The 13,187-nt window shown below is 51.4% G+C and overlaps 6 protein-coding genes across 6 annotated transcripts; 4 read left to right on the top strand and 2 right to left on the bottom strand.

Moving 5' to 3' along the window:
• Positions 1–1,196: 1,196 nt before the first annotated feature.
• Positions 1,197–2,320, top strand: LAESUDRAFT_711325 (uncharacterized protein; the record flags this gene model as incomplete). The annotated part of the gene is made up of 3 exons (XM_040906825.1): positions 1,197–1,746; positions 1,808–1,864; positions 1,920–2,320. 3 exons carry the CDS (start codon positions 1,197–1,199, stop codon positions 2,318–2,320), a joined length of 1,008 nt encoding a protein of 335 aa, XP_040768647.1.
• Positions 2,321–3,819: 1,499 nt separating this feature from the next.
• LAESUDRAFT_354700 (uncharacterized protein) lies at positions 3,820–4,212 on the top strand. The gene has a single exon (XM_040902145.1). The coding sequence runs from the start codon at positions 3,889–3,891 to the stop codon at positions 4,132–4,134; it is 246 nt and encodes an 81-aa protein (XP_040768648.1). The 5' UTR covers positions 3,820–3,888; the 3' UTR covers positions 4,135–4,212.
• On the bottom strand, positions 4,015–5,226 carry LAESUDRAFT_721308 (uncharacterized protein). The gene is made up of 2 exons (XM_040907991.1): positions 4,810–5,226; positions 4,015–4,754 (listed from the first exon to the last, which is right to left on the bottom strand). Exons 1-2 carry the CDS (start codon positions 5,147–5,149, stop codon positions 4,291–4,293), a joined length of 804 nt encoding a protein of 267 aa, XP_040768649.1. The 5' UTR covers positions 5,150–5,226; the 3' UTR covers positions 4,015–4,290.
• A 1,863-nt stretch (positions 5,227–7,089) lies between these two features.
• LAESUDRAFT_693342 (Metallo-dependent phosphatase) lies at positions 7,090–8,552 on the top strand. Its single transcript, XM_040906160.1, has 8 exons — positions 7,090–7,273; positions 7,323–7,393; positions 7,449–7,573; positions 7,628–7,757; positions 7,810–7,866; positions 7,919–8,000; positions 8,058–8,349; positions 8,403–8,552. The coding sequence occupies exons 1-8, from the start codon at positions 7,107–7,109 to the stop codon at positions 8,421–8,423; spliced, it is 945 nt and encodes a 314-aa protein (XP_040768650.1). The 5' UTR covers positions 7,090–7,106; the 3' UTR covers positions 8,424–8,552.
• A 568-nt stretch (positions 8,553–9,120) lies between these two features.
• Positions 9,121–11,105, bottom strand: LAESUDRAFT_355043 (CRAL/TRIO domain-containing protein). Its single transcript, XM_040902146.1, has 7 exons — positions 10,821–11,105; positions 10,735–10,757; positions 10,346–10,687; positions 10,220–10,295; positions 10,115–10,166; positions 9,963–10,054; positions 9,121–9,907 (listed from the first exon to the last, which is right to left on the bottom strand). The coding sequence occupies exons 1-7, from the start codon at positions 11,002–11,004 to the stop codon at positions 9,474–9,476; spliced, it is 1,203 nt and encodes a 400-aa protein (XP_040768651.1). The 5' UTR covers positions 11,005–11,105; the 3' UTR covers positions 9,121–9,473.
• Positions 11,106–11,207: 102 nt separating this feature from the next.
• LAESUDRAFT_643577 (SET domain-containing protein) lies at positions 11,208–13,156 on the top strand (the record flags this gene model as incomplete). Its single annotated transcript, XM_040903795.1, has 9 exons — positions 11,208–11,324; positions 11,371–11,557; positions 11,612–11,692; positions 11,743–11,804; positions 11,860–12,234; positions 12,284–12,355; positions 12,413–12,624; positions 12,683–12,881; positions 12,932–13,156. The coding sequence occupies 9 exons, from the start codon at positions 11,208–11,210 to the stop codon at positions 13,154–13,156; spliced, it is 1,530 nt and encodes a 509-aa protein (XP_040768652.1).
• Between the last annotated feature and the right edge of the window lie 31 nt (positions 13,157–13,187).

Here is a 13,187-nt window from a genome sequence, read left to right on the forward strand (position 1 = left end):
AGGCTAAGTTCAGCTATTCGAGCGGCTTCCGTACTGTGTTGCGGGTCGAGAGTGTTCTACTCGCCACCATAAACATGAAATCGGGGTCGAGAATAAGGTCCGTGCTCACCGTATGCCACGGTCGTATATTTGAGACAGGTCCATCTCTGATATTGTCGCGTTCGCCGATGGACCATCACCGCGGATGTCAAGCTCAAAAATGATTTACGATAACCACCCGTCAGATAACCACAGCGACCGACACAGAGGGCGCATCAAGTGTCGAACACACCAGCGAGGTGCAGTCTAGATTGCCATGCAAGCAGGAAATTGCCGTGTCGTCACCCCGGATGTGGGGATGCCCGTACTGTACGGACTGATCTGATAATCAAATAGCGTAAATGCGGGGTAGACATGATCTCCTGCTTTCGTTCAACAAGTGCACATACGTGTAACTAGGCCGCCGCCAAGCACTGCACGGAGGCTTTGTGCGCTTAATGCTCGATCGCTCAACCTGGCATGCTTGTCGTCATTTTCCTAAAGCTTGATGAGCATCGCTTTGGAACCTGCGCATTAGCGCGTCAGGAACGAGTGGGCATTTGAACACATGTCAACAAATATACGAGTATCATCCTTGACATTCGTGTACAACGTCACCGCCGATGGAGAGCGCTGACAAGATATTCAATGCAGTGATACAGCGTACGCAATTCGACAATTCGGAATTGAGGCCACATTCCGAATTGTGCAGGCAGGCACTATCTGTAGCTGCCGTCAAGGCACGCGTTTCACCGCGACACAAGCGAGATACACTCACCGACGACAGCGCAGCTAGCACAACAGACAACGTTCTGGAAGCCAACGGCAGCCACTTTGATCTACCGCATTTCGGAATGCTTCGGCATGTGTTGCATCAGAGAATGACGGTGAACAATGGATAGCGCAGCTTGCGATGATACGACAATGAAGTAATGCCTAAGGCATGATGCTAGCCTGCAGGTGTCGCCGAGCGTAGCATATGGTTATGGAGACATGGCCAGTGAATCGTCGCGGTGGTTGGCTGCTGTTGTCGAAGGACTCGTGAGAAAACAGAGTAGGCGCCCACATGAAGCGCCGGTGCTGACTAACCTGCCTAATTTAGTGGTGGCCATGCCCGAGCGCTGACCAGACCTTGCTCTGCCGTCAACCACAACTCCGTCTTCAACCTGCTGAACACAATGGCTTCAACGAAAGAGATTACCGTGCCGTTCTTCAAGAAGAAGGGTAGGGGCCGTCCGACAACAGCGCGAAAGCGGTCCCCGTCACCACCGCCGAGCGCGACGACAGTTTCTGTGCCTTCGTCATCTAAATCTGAGGTTGTCCTACCTTCAAAGAAACAAGCAGCGAATCTCCTGAGTGCAGGCACCAAGCGTACTGTCTCACAAAGGCAGGATGACGAGTTTGGCGAGGACGAGCCTGAGAAGGAGGGCCCCGATGTCAAGTGGACAGCAGCCGACTCGCATATGAACGCGGCTCTGGAGATTTTGCAGGGTGACGAGGCACAGGAGTTACTCGCTAAGCGGCAACGCAGGGAGAAGGGCGATGAGGATGAGGAGGACGTGCCCGACGACGGGCTGTACCGCGGTCAGAAGGCTTATGCGAGTCACATCAAGAAGAACAAGGAGGTGCCGAAGGCGATGCGAGTAGGCCCACAGCGGGCTTCGAACAGCACCATCCGTACCGTTACGATCGTGGACTACCAACCTGACGTGTGCAAAGACTACAAAGGTGAGTCACGGCATTCCATTCGTTTCACCGGCGAATTCTGACCACATTGGCATTTTGACAGAGACCGGATATTGCGGTTATGGCGATACGTGTAAATTCTTGCATGACCGGGGGACCTGTGAGTATACACATCGGTTGTTTTGGGTGACGTTACTGATGACGGGGCGCGACAGACCTTGCCGGATGGCAGCTCGATAAATTGGCAGCCAATCCTCAGAAGCAGGTGGAAGACGTTTCAGATTCGGATTCGGATGAAGACATTCCATTTGCATGCCTAATTTGCCGAAAACCATATACCGATCCCGTCGTCACTCGGTGCGGGCACTATTTCTGTTCCGCATGCGCGATCAAGCGCTTCTCCAAGACTCCGAAATGCGCCGCCTGTGGGGCCCCAACTGCCGGCATCTTCAATCGTGCTGACAAAGTCATCGACAAGATAAACAAGACCCGGGAGCAGGCTGTCGCCGACGAGGCAGATGGCGGGAATGACAGCAAGGTCGTTGAAATTGAGGGTCTCCAACAGGATGGTGACAGCGAGAGCGGGGAAGACGACGACGACGACGAAGATGATTGAGAGGACTTCGCAGGGGAATATGCATGCCTGTCCATCATGTTGGCAGCGTGATGCGTACGTCTGGACCATGTAGATCGGGACGCAGAGTTCATCGGTTGACCATCGTGCTGTTTCGTAGATTGTTGCCATTGCTCCTTCCCAGTATGCCCGAGGGGAGCGGACGTCTAGCTGTCCGGACGCACCGCGAAGCTGTTCCGTCTTCCAGATCATCGAACTTCTAGGAAAGTTCGAGCCAGCAGGTCATTTCTGCGCTTTTGAGCTGCTATTCGGAAGAGCAATTGAGCGCACATGCCCGCCCGACGTCATTCTTTGTACAGCCGACTTGTCCTGCACAGGCACCAACTATGACGGCTCTGGATCCCTACTAGAAAACGTCTGGCTGCCGAAGCCCGCGGGGACCCGAGGACGACTGCTAAGAGCGAGGAACTGTCAGGCTTCGGACGTAGTGAATATGGTCCCAAACAGAGGGAGTCGGTGTTGTGTTCGCTATGTTAGTGACTTCTGGTCTTGTGATTACAATGCGCTAGTTGCGGGTGACAATCGTGCGAGTCCATTTTGTTATTGTAGTAAGGCCGTACCCCGCGTCCGCAGAGACACGACTTCCAAGCAATGTCCGATCGTAGTACTGGCACACCAGCCTAGCGGTGCACCTAGCCGCTGCAATCGGCCCTCAAAGTTGGCATTCCTGACACACAGTGCCTGCTCGGTCCTGGTGAGTCCTCATTGAACGTTGCATCAGGCCTGTCGGCCACTTTTACCTAAACAACGCTTGCGTCCGCTTCTATCTGCGGCTGCATCAAGTTCCGTCAAATCGCTACGAGCCAGGCCCCACAGCGGAGAGATCGTTCTAGTACGAGGTCCGTCGTCAGCCCTTGTGCTTATCCGAAAGTGGTTCCATGAAGCGTTTGTTCCGAGGGCCCCCTTCATCAGGCAGACTACCTCTCTTGTCTGGAAGGGGTCACAGCTTCAAGGTGTTGAGTCCGGGAATGGGTATATATTGCGATTTTCTCGGACAAATTCCCTGTCATCTGAGCTTCGTTTGGGAGGAATGACATGCTTAGATATCGAGGCCTAGAGCTCGTTCCTCTCTATCCGGCTCGAGATCATCCATCATTCGACCGCAGTAATTTACGCAATTGATCGCGGTTGGCAGTGAAATTGGGCCGAGGCAGTCCATCTGAAGATCAATGAATTTCGGAGATAATTTATCTCGTTAATTGCTGCATTACAGAGTGCATTGTAGTATGAGCAGCTCACCGAACTCAGCAAGGAGGGCATCACAGCATTGTCTGTGCATGCTACTCGGAACAAGGAACGACCGGCTATGGAGATGTCCATCGTGGCACCGGCATTCATGAAGCGTGTTTCTCTGTTAGAAGCAGATGTACATTCTGCGATTGAGGCGCAGGAAAGACGGTTGTCAACGCGCAGCCGGATGCCTGTCGATCGTCTCATCTGCCAAATCGGTGATTATCGGGCATTTTGACTTTGGCTATCATAGTGACTAGTCTCCGCATCGACATTCAGAACTTGCGATGCTCCAATCTAGCTGATACTTGTCAAACAAGATGCTGCCGTGTACTACATGCTTCTGGTGCTCTTATTTCCTTCGGCTGCATCAGCCTTCTGCACACAGCCGCATCAATGCCCATGGCGTTCGCTCCCACCGCACAGCTCTCTGCCGAAGCGAATACGCAAAGGTGGTGACTGTCCCTCAGTGGAATTCGCGAAGACTAGCTCGAGCATCGACGGACTTCAGACACACGGGCAGACGAGAGAGTCGTCACAAAGGCGCTGGAACGCCTCAACTGTAGAGTAGACGAGTCACGATTGCTCTGTATCAGGCAAGATGTAGATTACAGACGGTGGACAGCCGCTTTGAATACATTATAATACGCAACGAGCAACGTAAAGTACCCAGCTAAGGTAGATGGCACCTCACAAGACCCATTCCCCTCCCATTTCAGCGCCTACAGGGACGGCATTTTATCGCAGCCGTTATCGAGGTGCCGCTTTAGGGAGTCCGCGCGGCTGAATTCCTTTCTGCAGTACTTGCACGCATGGGACGTCTGCATGTGCTGCGACTCGAAGTGACGCTTGCGGTCATGAGGCCGAGAGAACGTTCTGTCACACATGTCGCAAGGGTACCGTTCCACGCCAGGTGACGGTGAAGACGGAGGCGGGATGACGATGCTGTTGTTGGCAGAGCCACGCGGGAGGCTCTGATATGACTGCATAGTCTGCGCAGGAGTCGGAATGTAGCGAGCTCCTTGAGATGATGACGGCTGAGGTGGGGAGTATGACTGAGCAGGTGTTACCTGCGAGTATGCCTGCCCGGCGAATGAGTGAGATGGTGGAGGGTTGCTTCCATAGTTTCCCTGAGATGCGGGGTAAGCACTGGAGAACGGGATTCCGCGTAGTGTCTGCCCCGAAGCTACAAGGGCGCAACTCGTAAGGTAAGGAGAATGACGAGTAGACTCAAGCCATACCTCCATAAGTGGTACCATGAGCGACTTGCTGTGCAACAACATCTCCCCCGATGCCCTGAGATCTATGCATAGTATGATACGCTCCGCTCTGCGCAGACTGAGGGTGCTGATTGTAAGCCAGCGTCTGAGCCTGATAGACTTGTCCGGTGTGCGAAGGTTGCGTGGAATAGTGAAGAGAGGGATCTTGGTACGCATACCGGGGGTCAATGTTCGGTGTGATGTTCTGGCCGTCGTGGCCATCAACAGCGCGTCCAGAGGTGTAGTATGGGTTCATTCTGATGGGGAGGGTGATGTGAGGGGCTGGCGGATCTTTGGACTGACGCACGCTCTGGCAAAGCATTATATAGATCGTCGTGACCGGCAGTCAGGATCAACTTGGCCATTTCAGTCCCATGGCGAAAATTTGGACAGCTGAACGTACTCTTGCGCTCCATACTGGGTGGGACGCTCTTCGTGCAGGGAAGGCAAGGTATGCAACAATTCACCGTATTCGCTTCGAGCCGAAACGCAGACCGCCTTCCGGCAGTTGATTCGCGTCAAGGAACAGTCGAGCTAGTGAACCCCGATGACCAATGGTACGATTTTTATGATGCTTCCATGGTAGTTCAATTCCTGTCGTAGGAATTCACTCAGTAGCCTTGATTGGAAAGAGGCACGGATCTGTTCGCGTTTCAGGCGCAGGCGTCGCAATTTGACGGACGCGGTTATCAGTTGCCGTTATTGTGTTTATAACGAAGTCCTCAACAAGACATTCGTCGCGCAACATTTTTCTCCGTCCCGACGATATCGAATGAGAAACTGAGGGTCTTCCGTGTTCAGAAGACAGCTATCATTGAATTATGATATCAGCTGAATCAAGGCTTATGCGCAATACAGCGTCTGCATCTCACATAGCATGTGTATTCTACCGGAACAGTGGATCATACCGATGAGATCTTTCAGGCAAGAAACCCTCGCATCGAGGATCAAATCACATACCGCGCCCTAAAAACCGGTCATTCGGTTATTCCGCTGCATTCGATGTGTCAATCAGTGCTTACATGTACACCTCAAATTTGTTGATAATTATTTTGTATCTTTCATAAGACTTGAGATATGCCCGGTTCTTGATCTTGTGACTCATGATGCCATTTGCTTCACTGCGTAAGCTTGGGCATCTAGTTGAAACGATAGCAGTGAGCGCTACACGGCAACAAAAGTAGAGCCTAAATGATCCGGTCTGCATGGGAAGTGAGCCCGACATACGTGCAAACATGTCCAGTAGCAAGAAAGGCAGCGCTTTTGTGTCGCAGTCCTGAAGTAACATGACCTTTGGGTTTGAACCCTGGGTGATGCACCCACGTAACAGGTAAATAACGGAGCGCTGCCGAACGCAAAATGGATCGGACGTGTAACGAAATCGAGTTTCCAAGCACCCTAGCTCATAGGTCAGTGTCTAGAGCAATCGGCAAATGATCGTGCCCGTGGTGTAAGATATGACAACCAGTGTAGAGATGCGATGACCGTTCCGAGGGTCCGCGCGTCAACCTCCGATCTATCCCTCCGAAAGTTTATCAGCTCGTGGGGTGCCAGAAGACGAACTCCGTAGCATATGATGCATACGATCGGACTTGGAGCGGTAGTCTTACAGTGAAGGATCTGCGCCAGTTCTGAGGGAGTGCGTAATACCAATGCGCTAGATGACGTATGAGGCTGTTCGCGAATGATCTTGCAATGGCACTGGGTCTTTTGATATTGTATTGAACTTATGAGGGCTTAACGAGCAAGATAGCATTTGAATGGAATAGCATAAGTCGCATCTTCGAGAGAGAACCGTCCGAAACTGGTTTGAGTTTGCACTAAGCACTTTTAGGCGGATCATCGACAAAGAATTCCACGTTGATGTCACGGGACGCTACCCGCGCGAAGGACTGACATGGAATAATTAGCAGACACATATGTTGAAGGCGCAGGGAACTGATGGCTGGAACATCAGAGTCGGTTGGGGGACAGAGGAACTGTTTGCCTGGACTTTTCACGCTTTGCGTACAATCAGGTCGGAGATGACTGAGGTAGCGATGTTCATTTATAATGTCAAATCAAATCGCACGGCTGAGAGAAGACAGAGACGTCCCGGAGAGTGGACGAGTTTGATCCACCAGAAGATCGGAGAGAAAAAGTGGTTCAGAGTCAGGGTCAGACTTGACTGCTGCAACTATAATGCCCATATTCGTCGCAGGAACAAATAAGGCCCAACACGACCTGGCCGCATGCGGTGACCAACACGTTCCAGGTAAGCACCGCTCGAGCTCTGGTCTATGGCACCCTTTGATTTGGACGCTTGCATCGAGCAACTACTCAGGAAACAACTGCTACACGAGGCATTACTACGAGAGATATGCGAGAAAGCCAAGGAGGTGCTCATGCGCGAGTCCAACGTGGTCCATGTTAGTGCTCCAGTGACAGTGGTCGGCGACATCCATGGGTGAGTTGAGCCGGTGCAGCAGCCAGCTTGCTCTGATTGAACATTCAAGCCAGTTCTACGATCTCGTAGAAATATTTCGCATAGGGGGATACGCGCCGAACACGAATTACCTCTTCTTGGGTCAGTTTATCCTCCACTTGGCCCTGTAACGCTGCTGGACGGTTGGTTTCACTAGGTGACTATGTCGATCGCGGGCTCTTCAGCGTCGAGACAATATCACTCTTGACATGTCTGAAACTCCGTTATCCTGATCGCGTGCAACTTATACGAGGAAATCATGAATCACGCGCTGTTACGCAAGTAAGTCTCCCGCTTCTGTCACCTTATGTATGATACGATGAGGAGTTGCTTCAGTCATATGGCTTCTATACTGAATGCTTCAGGAAGTATGGCTCATCGCATGTATGGACATACTTCACGGACATGTTTGACTTCTTGACCTTGTCTGTCGTAATTGACGATAAGATATTCTGTGTACACGGTGGTATGTGGTGGACCCATTTTACCCGAGCAATCCTATCTAACGAGTTTCACAGGGTTGTCGCCGTCGATACATTCCATAGACCAGATCAAAGTCGTAGATAGATTCCGAGGTCGGTCACCTTCCTTCAGCGCTTTGAACAGTCAGGGTAACGGTCGGTATAGAGATTCCCCACGAAGGGCCGATGGCGGATCTCGTGTGGTCTGACCCAGACGCTGAAAAAGAAGATTTCGCAATATCCCCGAGGTTTGTCGAACTAGCCTCCGGCGCGTTAACTGTCCCTGACATGCGTTGTCATCGCAGAGGAGCTGGGTATACCTTCGGCTCGGGAGTCGTTTACAAATTCCTCGAAACAAATAAGATGACGCACATTCTTCGCGCACATCAGCTATGCATGGAGGGCTATGCATCGTTATTTGACAAGCACCTATCCACCGTGTGGTCCGCTCCGAACTATTGCTATCGGTGTGGGAACTCGGCAAGCATACTGGAAGTTGGGCCCGGCGAATCGATGTTCTTCAACGTCTTCCAGGCAGCTCCAGAAAACGAGAGAGATGGGCCGAGTCAACAAGCCGCGCAGAATGCGGGCGGCAAGGTATGTCAGCTGCTCGCTCGTTAAGGAGCGCTGTCGCTGACCGTCGTTCACAGTTACCCGAGTACTTCCTGTAAATTATCTATAATGATAGATACCCTGCCATCTTCGAGGAAAGCTGTATCAACGTCGTTTTCGCATAATCGTAACAGTCCTGCTTGTACTTCAGAGAGAACATGTAATCTATCGTTGGGCCATCCAGATCCATCCGAGCCGATGACTCTCGGATCGATGCATTGCACAAACTGAAAAATCGGCGAGAGACGGGCAGTCTGAGTTGCGATAGGATTATGTATACCGATTCCACGATTGTGCCTCAGTAAACCAAGATGCTTTTGCTTTGGCATCCCAATGAGTATTGATCCTCTAAAGTCGTATGACTGTAATTGGCCAGATGAGTAGCAAGATTTTCACGCCACCGCCGCCCCCTTGCCATCTCCTACCAATTCTACCTGCAGTGTTGCTAGATTGTAACAGACCTAGATCCTATGTAGCAAGCATATATTATTCAGCGAGCTCCATCCTTGCATGATTACAATATCAATCTGCCACATGATCCGACGATATAGGACATTGTTGCACCCGTCAATATCAATGATTCAATCTAAGCGACGAGCTCGGACTTACGCGTCAAGAAGGCATGTTTACTACAATATGACTGGTCCGTCCAAAATTTGCGGCAAAGCTTTGACATGAACCAACCGCAAGCAGAGGCTGTGCACCTACCTCAATCTCGATTCAATACGTCGATCGGACGTGTCTGCTCCGGCTCGGGAGAGGTTATGCGTCGAGGTATGGTGCGAACGAACCTTTTATGCATCTGGCGGTGCCGTCTTTGACTACAGCTGCATATTAGCACCTTGATAGATTCGCAACATTATCTGACATGTAAGTCATCGCAACGAAATCAGCTAAAACACACTCCAATCTGTCATCCGCGCATGAAACAATAGCCTCTGAGACACTTCAAGCTAAGACGCTGCTATCCACCTGGTAACCCACTGAAAGTGGCAGGTACACAGAAGGGTATGCTAGACAACTGGTTGATGTCATGATAGCGTCCGCAAATCGGACGAGAGGACGAGAGGAGTCCACTTTCCATGCCACCGGTATCGGCATTCCAGGCATCATATAGTCATTACATGCTCGACTGCGGTCTGCAACACGCGATAGATCGCCTTCCAAGATGTCCGGCGCGATATTCGCCGGATGATGAATGCCACGGATATGCCAAGGATGACCACGACGCGTGTCTTCCACCGTGCCCAAAACAATCGCGCGAGCACGCGGAATAAATCCCGTTTGCGTCGCCGGCCGTGAAGCAGGGTGGGGACCGGAGTGCCGTAACGCACGGGATATCCGAAGAAAGGATTGCTAGGAGACGTGGGCGACTGGAATTGACCAGCAGCGGCCTGACTTGTGGAGTTGGTATGGGGTATATTTGGTGCTTCATTGCTGAATGCGGATATGCGTCCTGCCTTTTCTCCGTCGTCGCTTCTCCTGACGTGGCCCTGCAGGGGGTCATCCAGCGCCGTTAACGGTGGAAGTTGACCACCGAAATCTGCGCGGCGTTAATCTCAGCGCTGTTCACATGGTGAAGAGCTCCGACAATGTACCTGATGGCAGATGATAGGGAGAAAAATATTCGAGCAGCTCAGATTCAGTCGGAAAAAACACGCGTGACATTGCGGAGGATGGTAGGGCTCGTCTGGCCAATCCGGACCGGCGGTGAATGAGCTTCTGATAAACGTGAGAACGGAGAGCGTACCTCAATAGATTCCAGAAGCCAGAATGGGTCCATGAGTAGTTCAGAACTATAACTATCTCACACAGTCTCAGCCGTTAGATCGCACAGGCCATTTGGAATACCGACCTGACGCCAGCATCCCCGGGAAATAAGGTATAACTTCCTGTACAAACCATTTCAGGAGGTCCACCTGTTTCTGATACTTGTCACATGAGAGCGTCCGGGAAATGTTTACACGGACATTTCGCTTACTAGATTCTGTACGGAGATGTTCCCGATGTCGAGCAGAAGAACGTATTGAAATATCGGCAATGTGTCCGTGTCCATGCGCTGATCATCTGTATTCAATTGCGCCATGTGGATGCGCAGTAATTCCATTCCTTGTAGGAGAGCATGTTTAGAAGTGTGCGAGATGTCAGCCATGGCCGCTAATTTCGTAAATAGCACTGGACGCCCGAATGGATCATGACAAGTGGACGGAAAACATCGCAGGAATGGAGGAATAGAGTCTATCACGGGTGAAAAAGAGAGAGCACGCCACACAAGTATCTTCCGTGCATCTTCGAGCGCGAAGGAGATCACGAATCTATGGCGCTTGCGAAAGGTTCAGCACAACTTCGCAAAATGAATGATATGCAAACCTTCAATATACGAAATAGTGATGCTGAGCGGTGAGTACGTCAGTTCAGTAATGAGTGCAGTTGTGGTTGAAGACTGTAATACTCGCCCACGTCACGTAACCATTCATCCAACTTCTGGGCCTCCTCAGCTTCCAGCGATAGTTCCTCGGCCAAGTCGGGCAAGACATCTCTGAGAAGTGTTTTCTGAAGACTAAACACCAGATGTACGTTATCCCTGTACAGCTCATCGAGCATTTCGTTGTGAGGTCGGAGTGCATCGTACAGCGCCATGGAGAAGGCAAAAGAGGCGAGTGCCGTTTTGAGCGCCACCGCAGGCGGGGTGCATGTGAAAGACGCGCTAAACGCGCTATTGGAGTCACGTGAGACGCGTCAGAAAAGTGTCTGCCCACGGCATTCTGCTCAGTGTTCAGCGATTCGTACAAGTCGTGCACTTTGCCAGTGGCCATTATCACCGTCTGATTCACAAGGGCACCATGGATGAACTGGTGCAGTGGTTTTATGCGCAAGGTGGTGGTCTGGACGAGTCATCCATGGGCCTGACCAACTTCGCCGGCCAAGGACGGGGAGCCGTAGCTCTTCGAGATCTTCCAGTACGTTCGACACACTCTAGAGCGAAACTCTATTGACAGACTCTAGGAAGGACACACACTGTTTACCATTCCCCGCGAGCTAACGCTGTCCGTGCGCACGTCTTCGCTGCCCGCTCGGCTGGGAATGGAGTCTTGGAAGCAGTTTGGGTTACATATTGGATGGACTGGGCTAATATTGTGCATGATGTGGGAAGAATCCCTTGGGCCTTCGTCTAGGTGGTCGACATATTTACGTGAGTGATGATCACGAGTTACGTTGAGCATGTTCACGATGTCTTTTTGTACAGCTACCCTTCCATCCAACTTTGACACGCCAATGTTCTGGTGTGAGGAAGACTTACGAGAATTACGAGGTACCGCAGTGGTAGGTTCGTCTCGCATTTCTTCATGCTGTATGTATAGTGATTTACCTAAACAGACAAAATTGGCAAGGACGATGCTGAAAGAGACTACCATGAAAAGCTAGTACCGGCAATAAAGGTTTGCGGTCATGATGGCAATGCGTCTAAGCGCACAATTGACATCACCTGTGCAGAGTCGACCCGACCTGTTTCCAGAAGAGCTCATCCCACAAAATTATTCAATGGAGCGCTATCACATCATGGGAAGCCGTATATTGTCCAGGACTTTTCATGTGGACCCATGGAAGCCCGAAAATGGCGAGAAAGGCCAGCAAGAGGAAAGAAGCGAAGAGTCAGATCCGGATCCACATTCGATGGATGTGGATGTGGAACCTCCTGCGGAGACTCACGAACCCTTGATTGGACAAAGAGAGGAGGAGAACGGTGATATTGACGACGACGACGACGAAGAAGAAGAAGATGACGAGGACGAGGACGGAGAGAATCCGGCAGATGTGGCTATGGTGCCCATCGCGGATATGCTAAACGCCCGCTATGGATCAGAAAACGTAATTACCAACGCTTGTGACCTCGCGAGCTATGCTGAGCGTCTGGCAGGCCAAGCTTTTCTATGAGGAGCGTGTATTGCGCATGGTCACCATAAAACCGATCAAATCCGGAGAACAGATAGTATGTATTCCATTTTCCGATAGCCGTGACATTCTGACACATCACCTCCCTATCAAGTGGAACACGTACGGTGACCCCCCAAATTGTGACCTTCTTCGCCGCTACGGCCACGTCGACCTCGTTGACCTATCGCAGCCGCTTTCCGGCAAGGGAAACCCAGCAGATGTAGTGGAAGTTCGTGCAGACCTCGTCGTTGCTTCTGTGTCCAAAACGCCTGCCAGCGATCTGCAGGACAGAGTGGACTGGTGGCTGGAGCTCACCGATGACGAGTGAGTGAATAAACGCGCGTTCTATCATCCTGAATTGCATGGCTAACTGGTCCCCCAGCACGTTCGTTATTATGACCGACTGCGAGCTACCAGAGGAGTTAGCATCTTTTGTGAGGCTACTTTTTCTTGCGAACGATGAGTGGGAGAAGGCGAGGAAGAAAGGCAAGCTGCCGAAGGCAAAAGTCGATCCGTCAACCCTCTCCATTGTAGCCGATGTCCTCGAACGACGTCTTCGTGAATACCCGACTACCATAGAGGTTGGTTATTCTGCGATGTGATTGCTCGCCGTCACTCAAATCGCATTTAGGAGGACGAGCAATTGCTTGTGCCCGAACGCGCAGGCCACTTGTCAACTAACAAGAAGCACGCAGCAATAGTCAGACTTGGAGAGAAGCGCATCTTGGACGGGACTCTACGAAAGGTGAAGGATATGATGTCTGTCCATGGAGCTCAGAAGGGCAAAGACAAGAAAAGAGGTTCTGACAGACACGGAGACGATGCAGAACGGCGAGTGAAGAAATCCAGACGATAGTACGGTACGTTCTGCGCTCCCTCCGATTTGT

Source organism: Laetiporus sulphureus, assembly GCF_001632365.1.
Source record: "Laetiporus sulphureus 93-53 unplaced genomic scaffold LAESUscaffold_4, whole genome shotgun sequence".
Lineage (NCBI taxonomy): Eukaryota > Fungi > Basidiomycota > Agaricomycetes > Polyporales > Laetiporaceae > Laetiporus > Laetiporus sulphureus.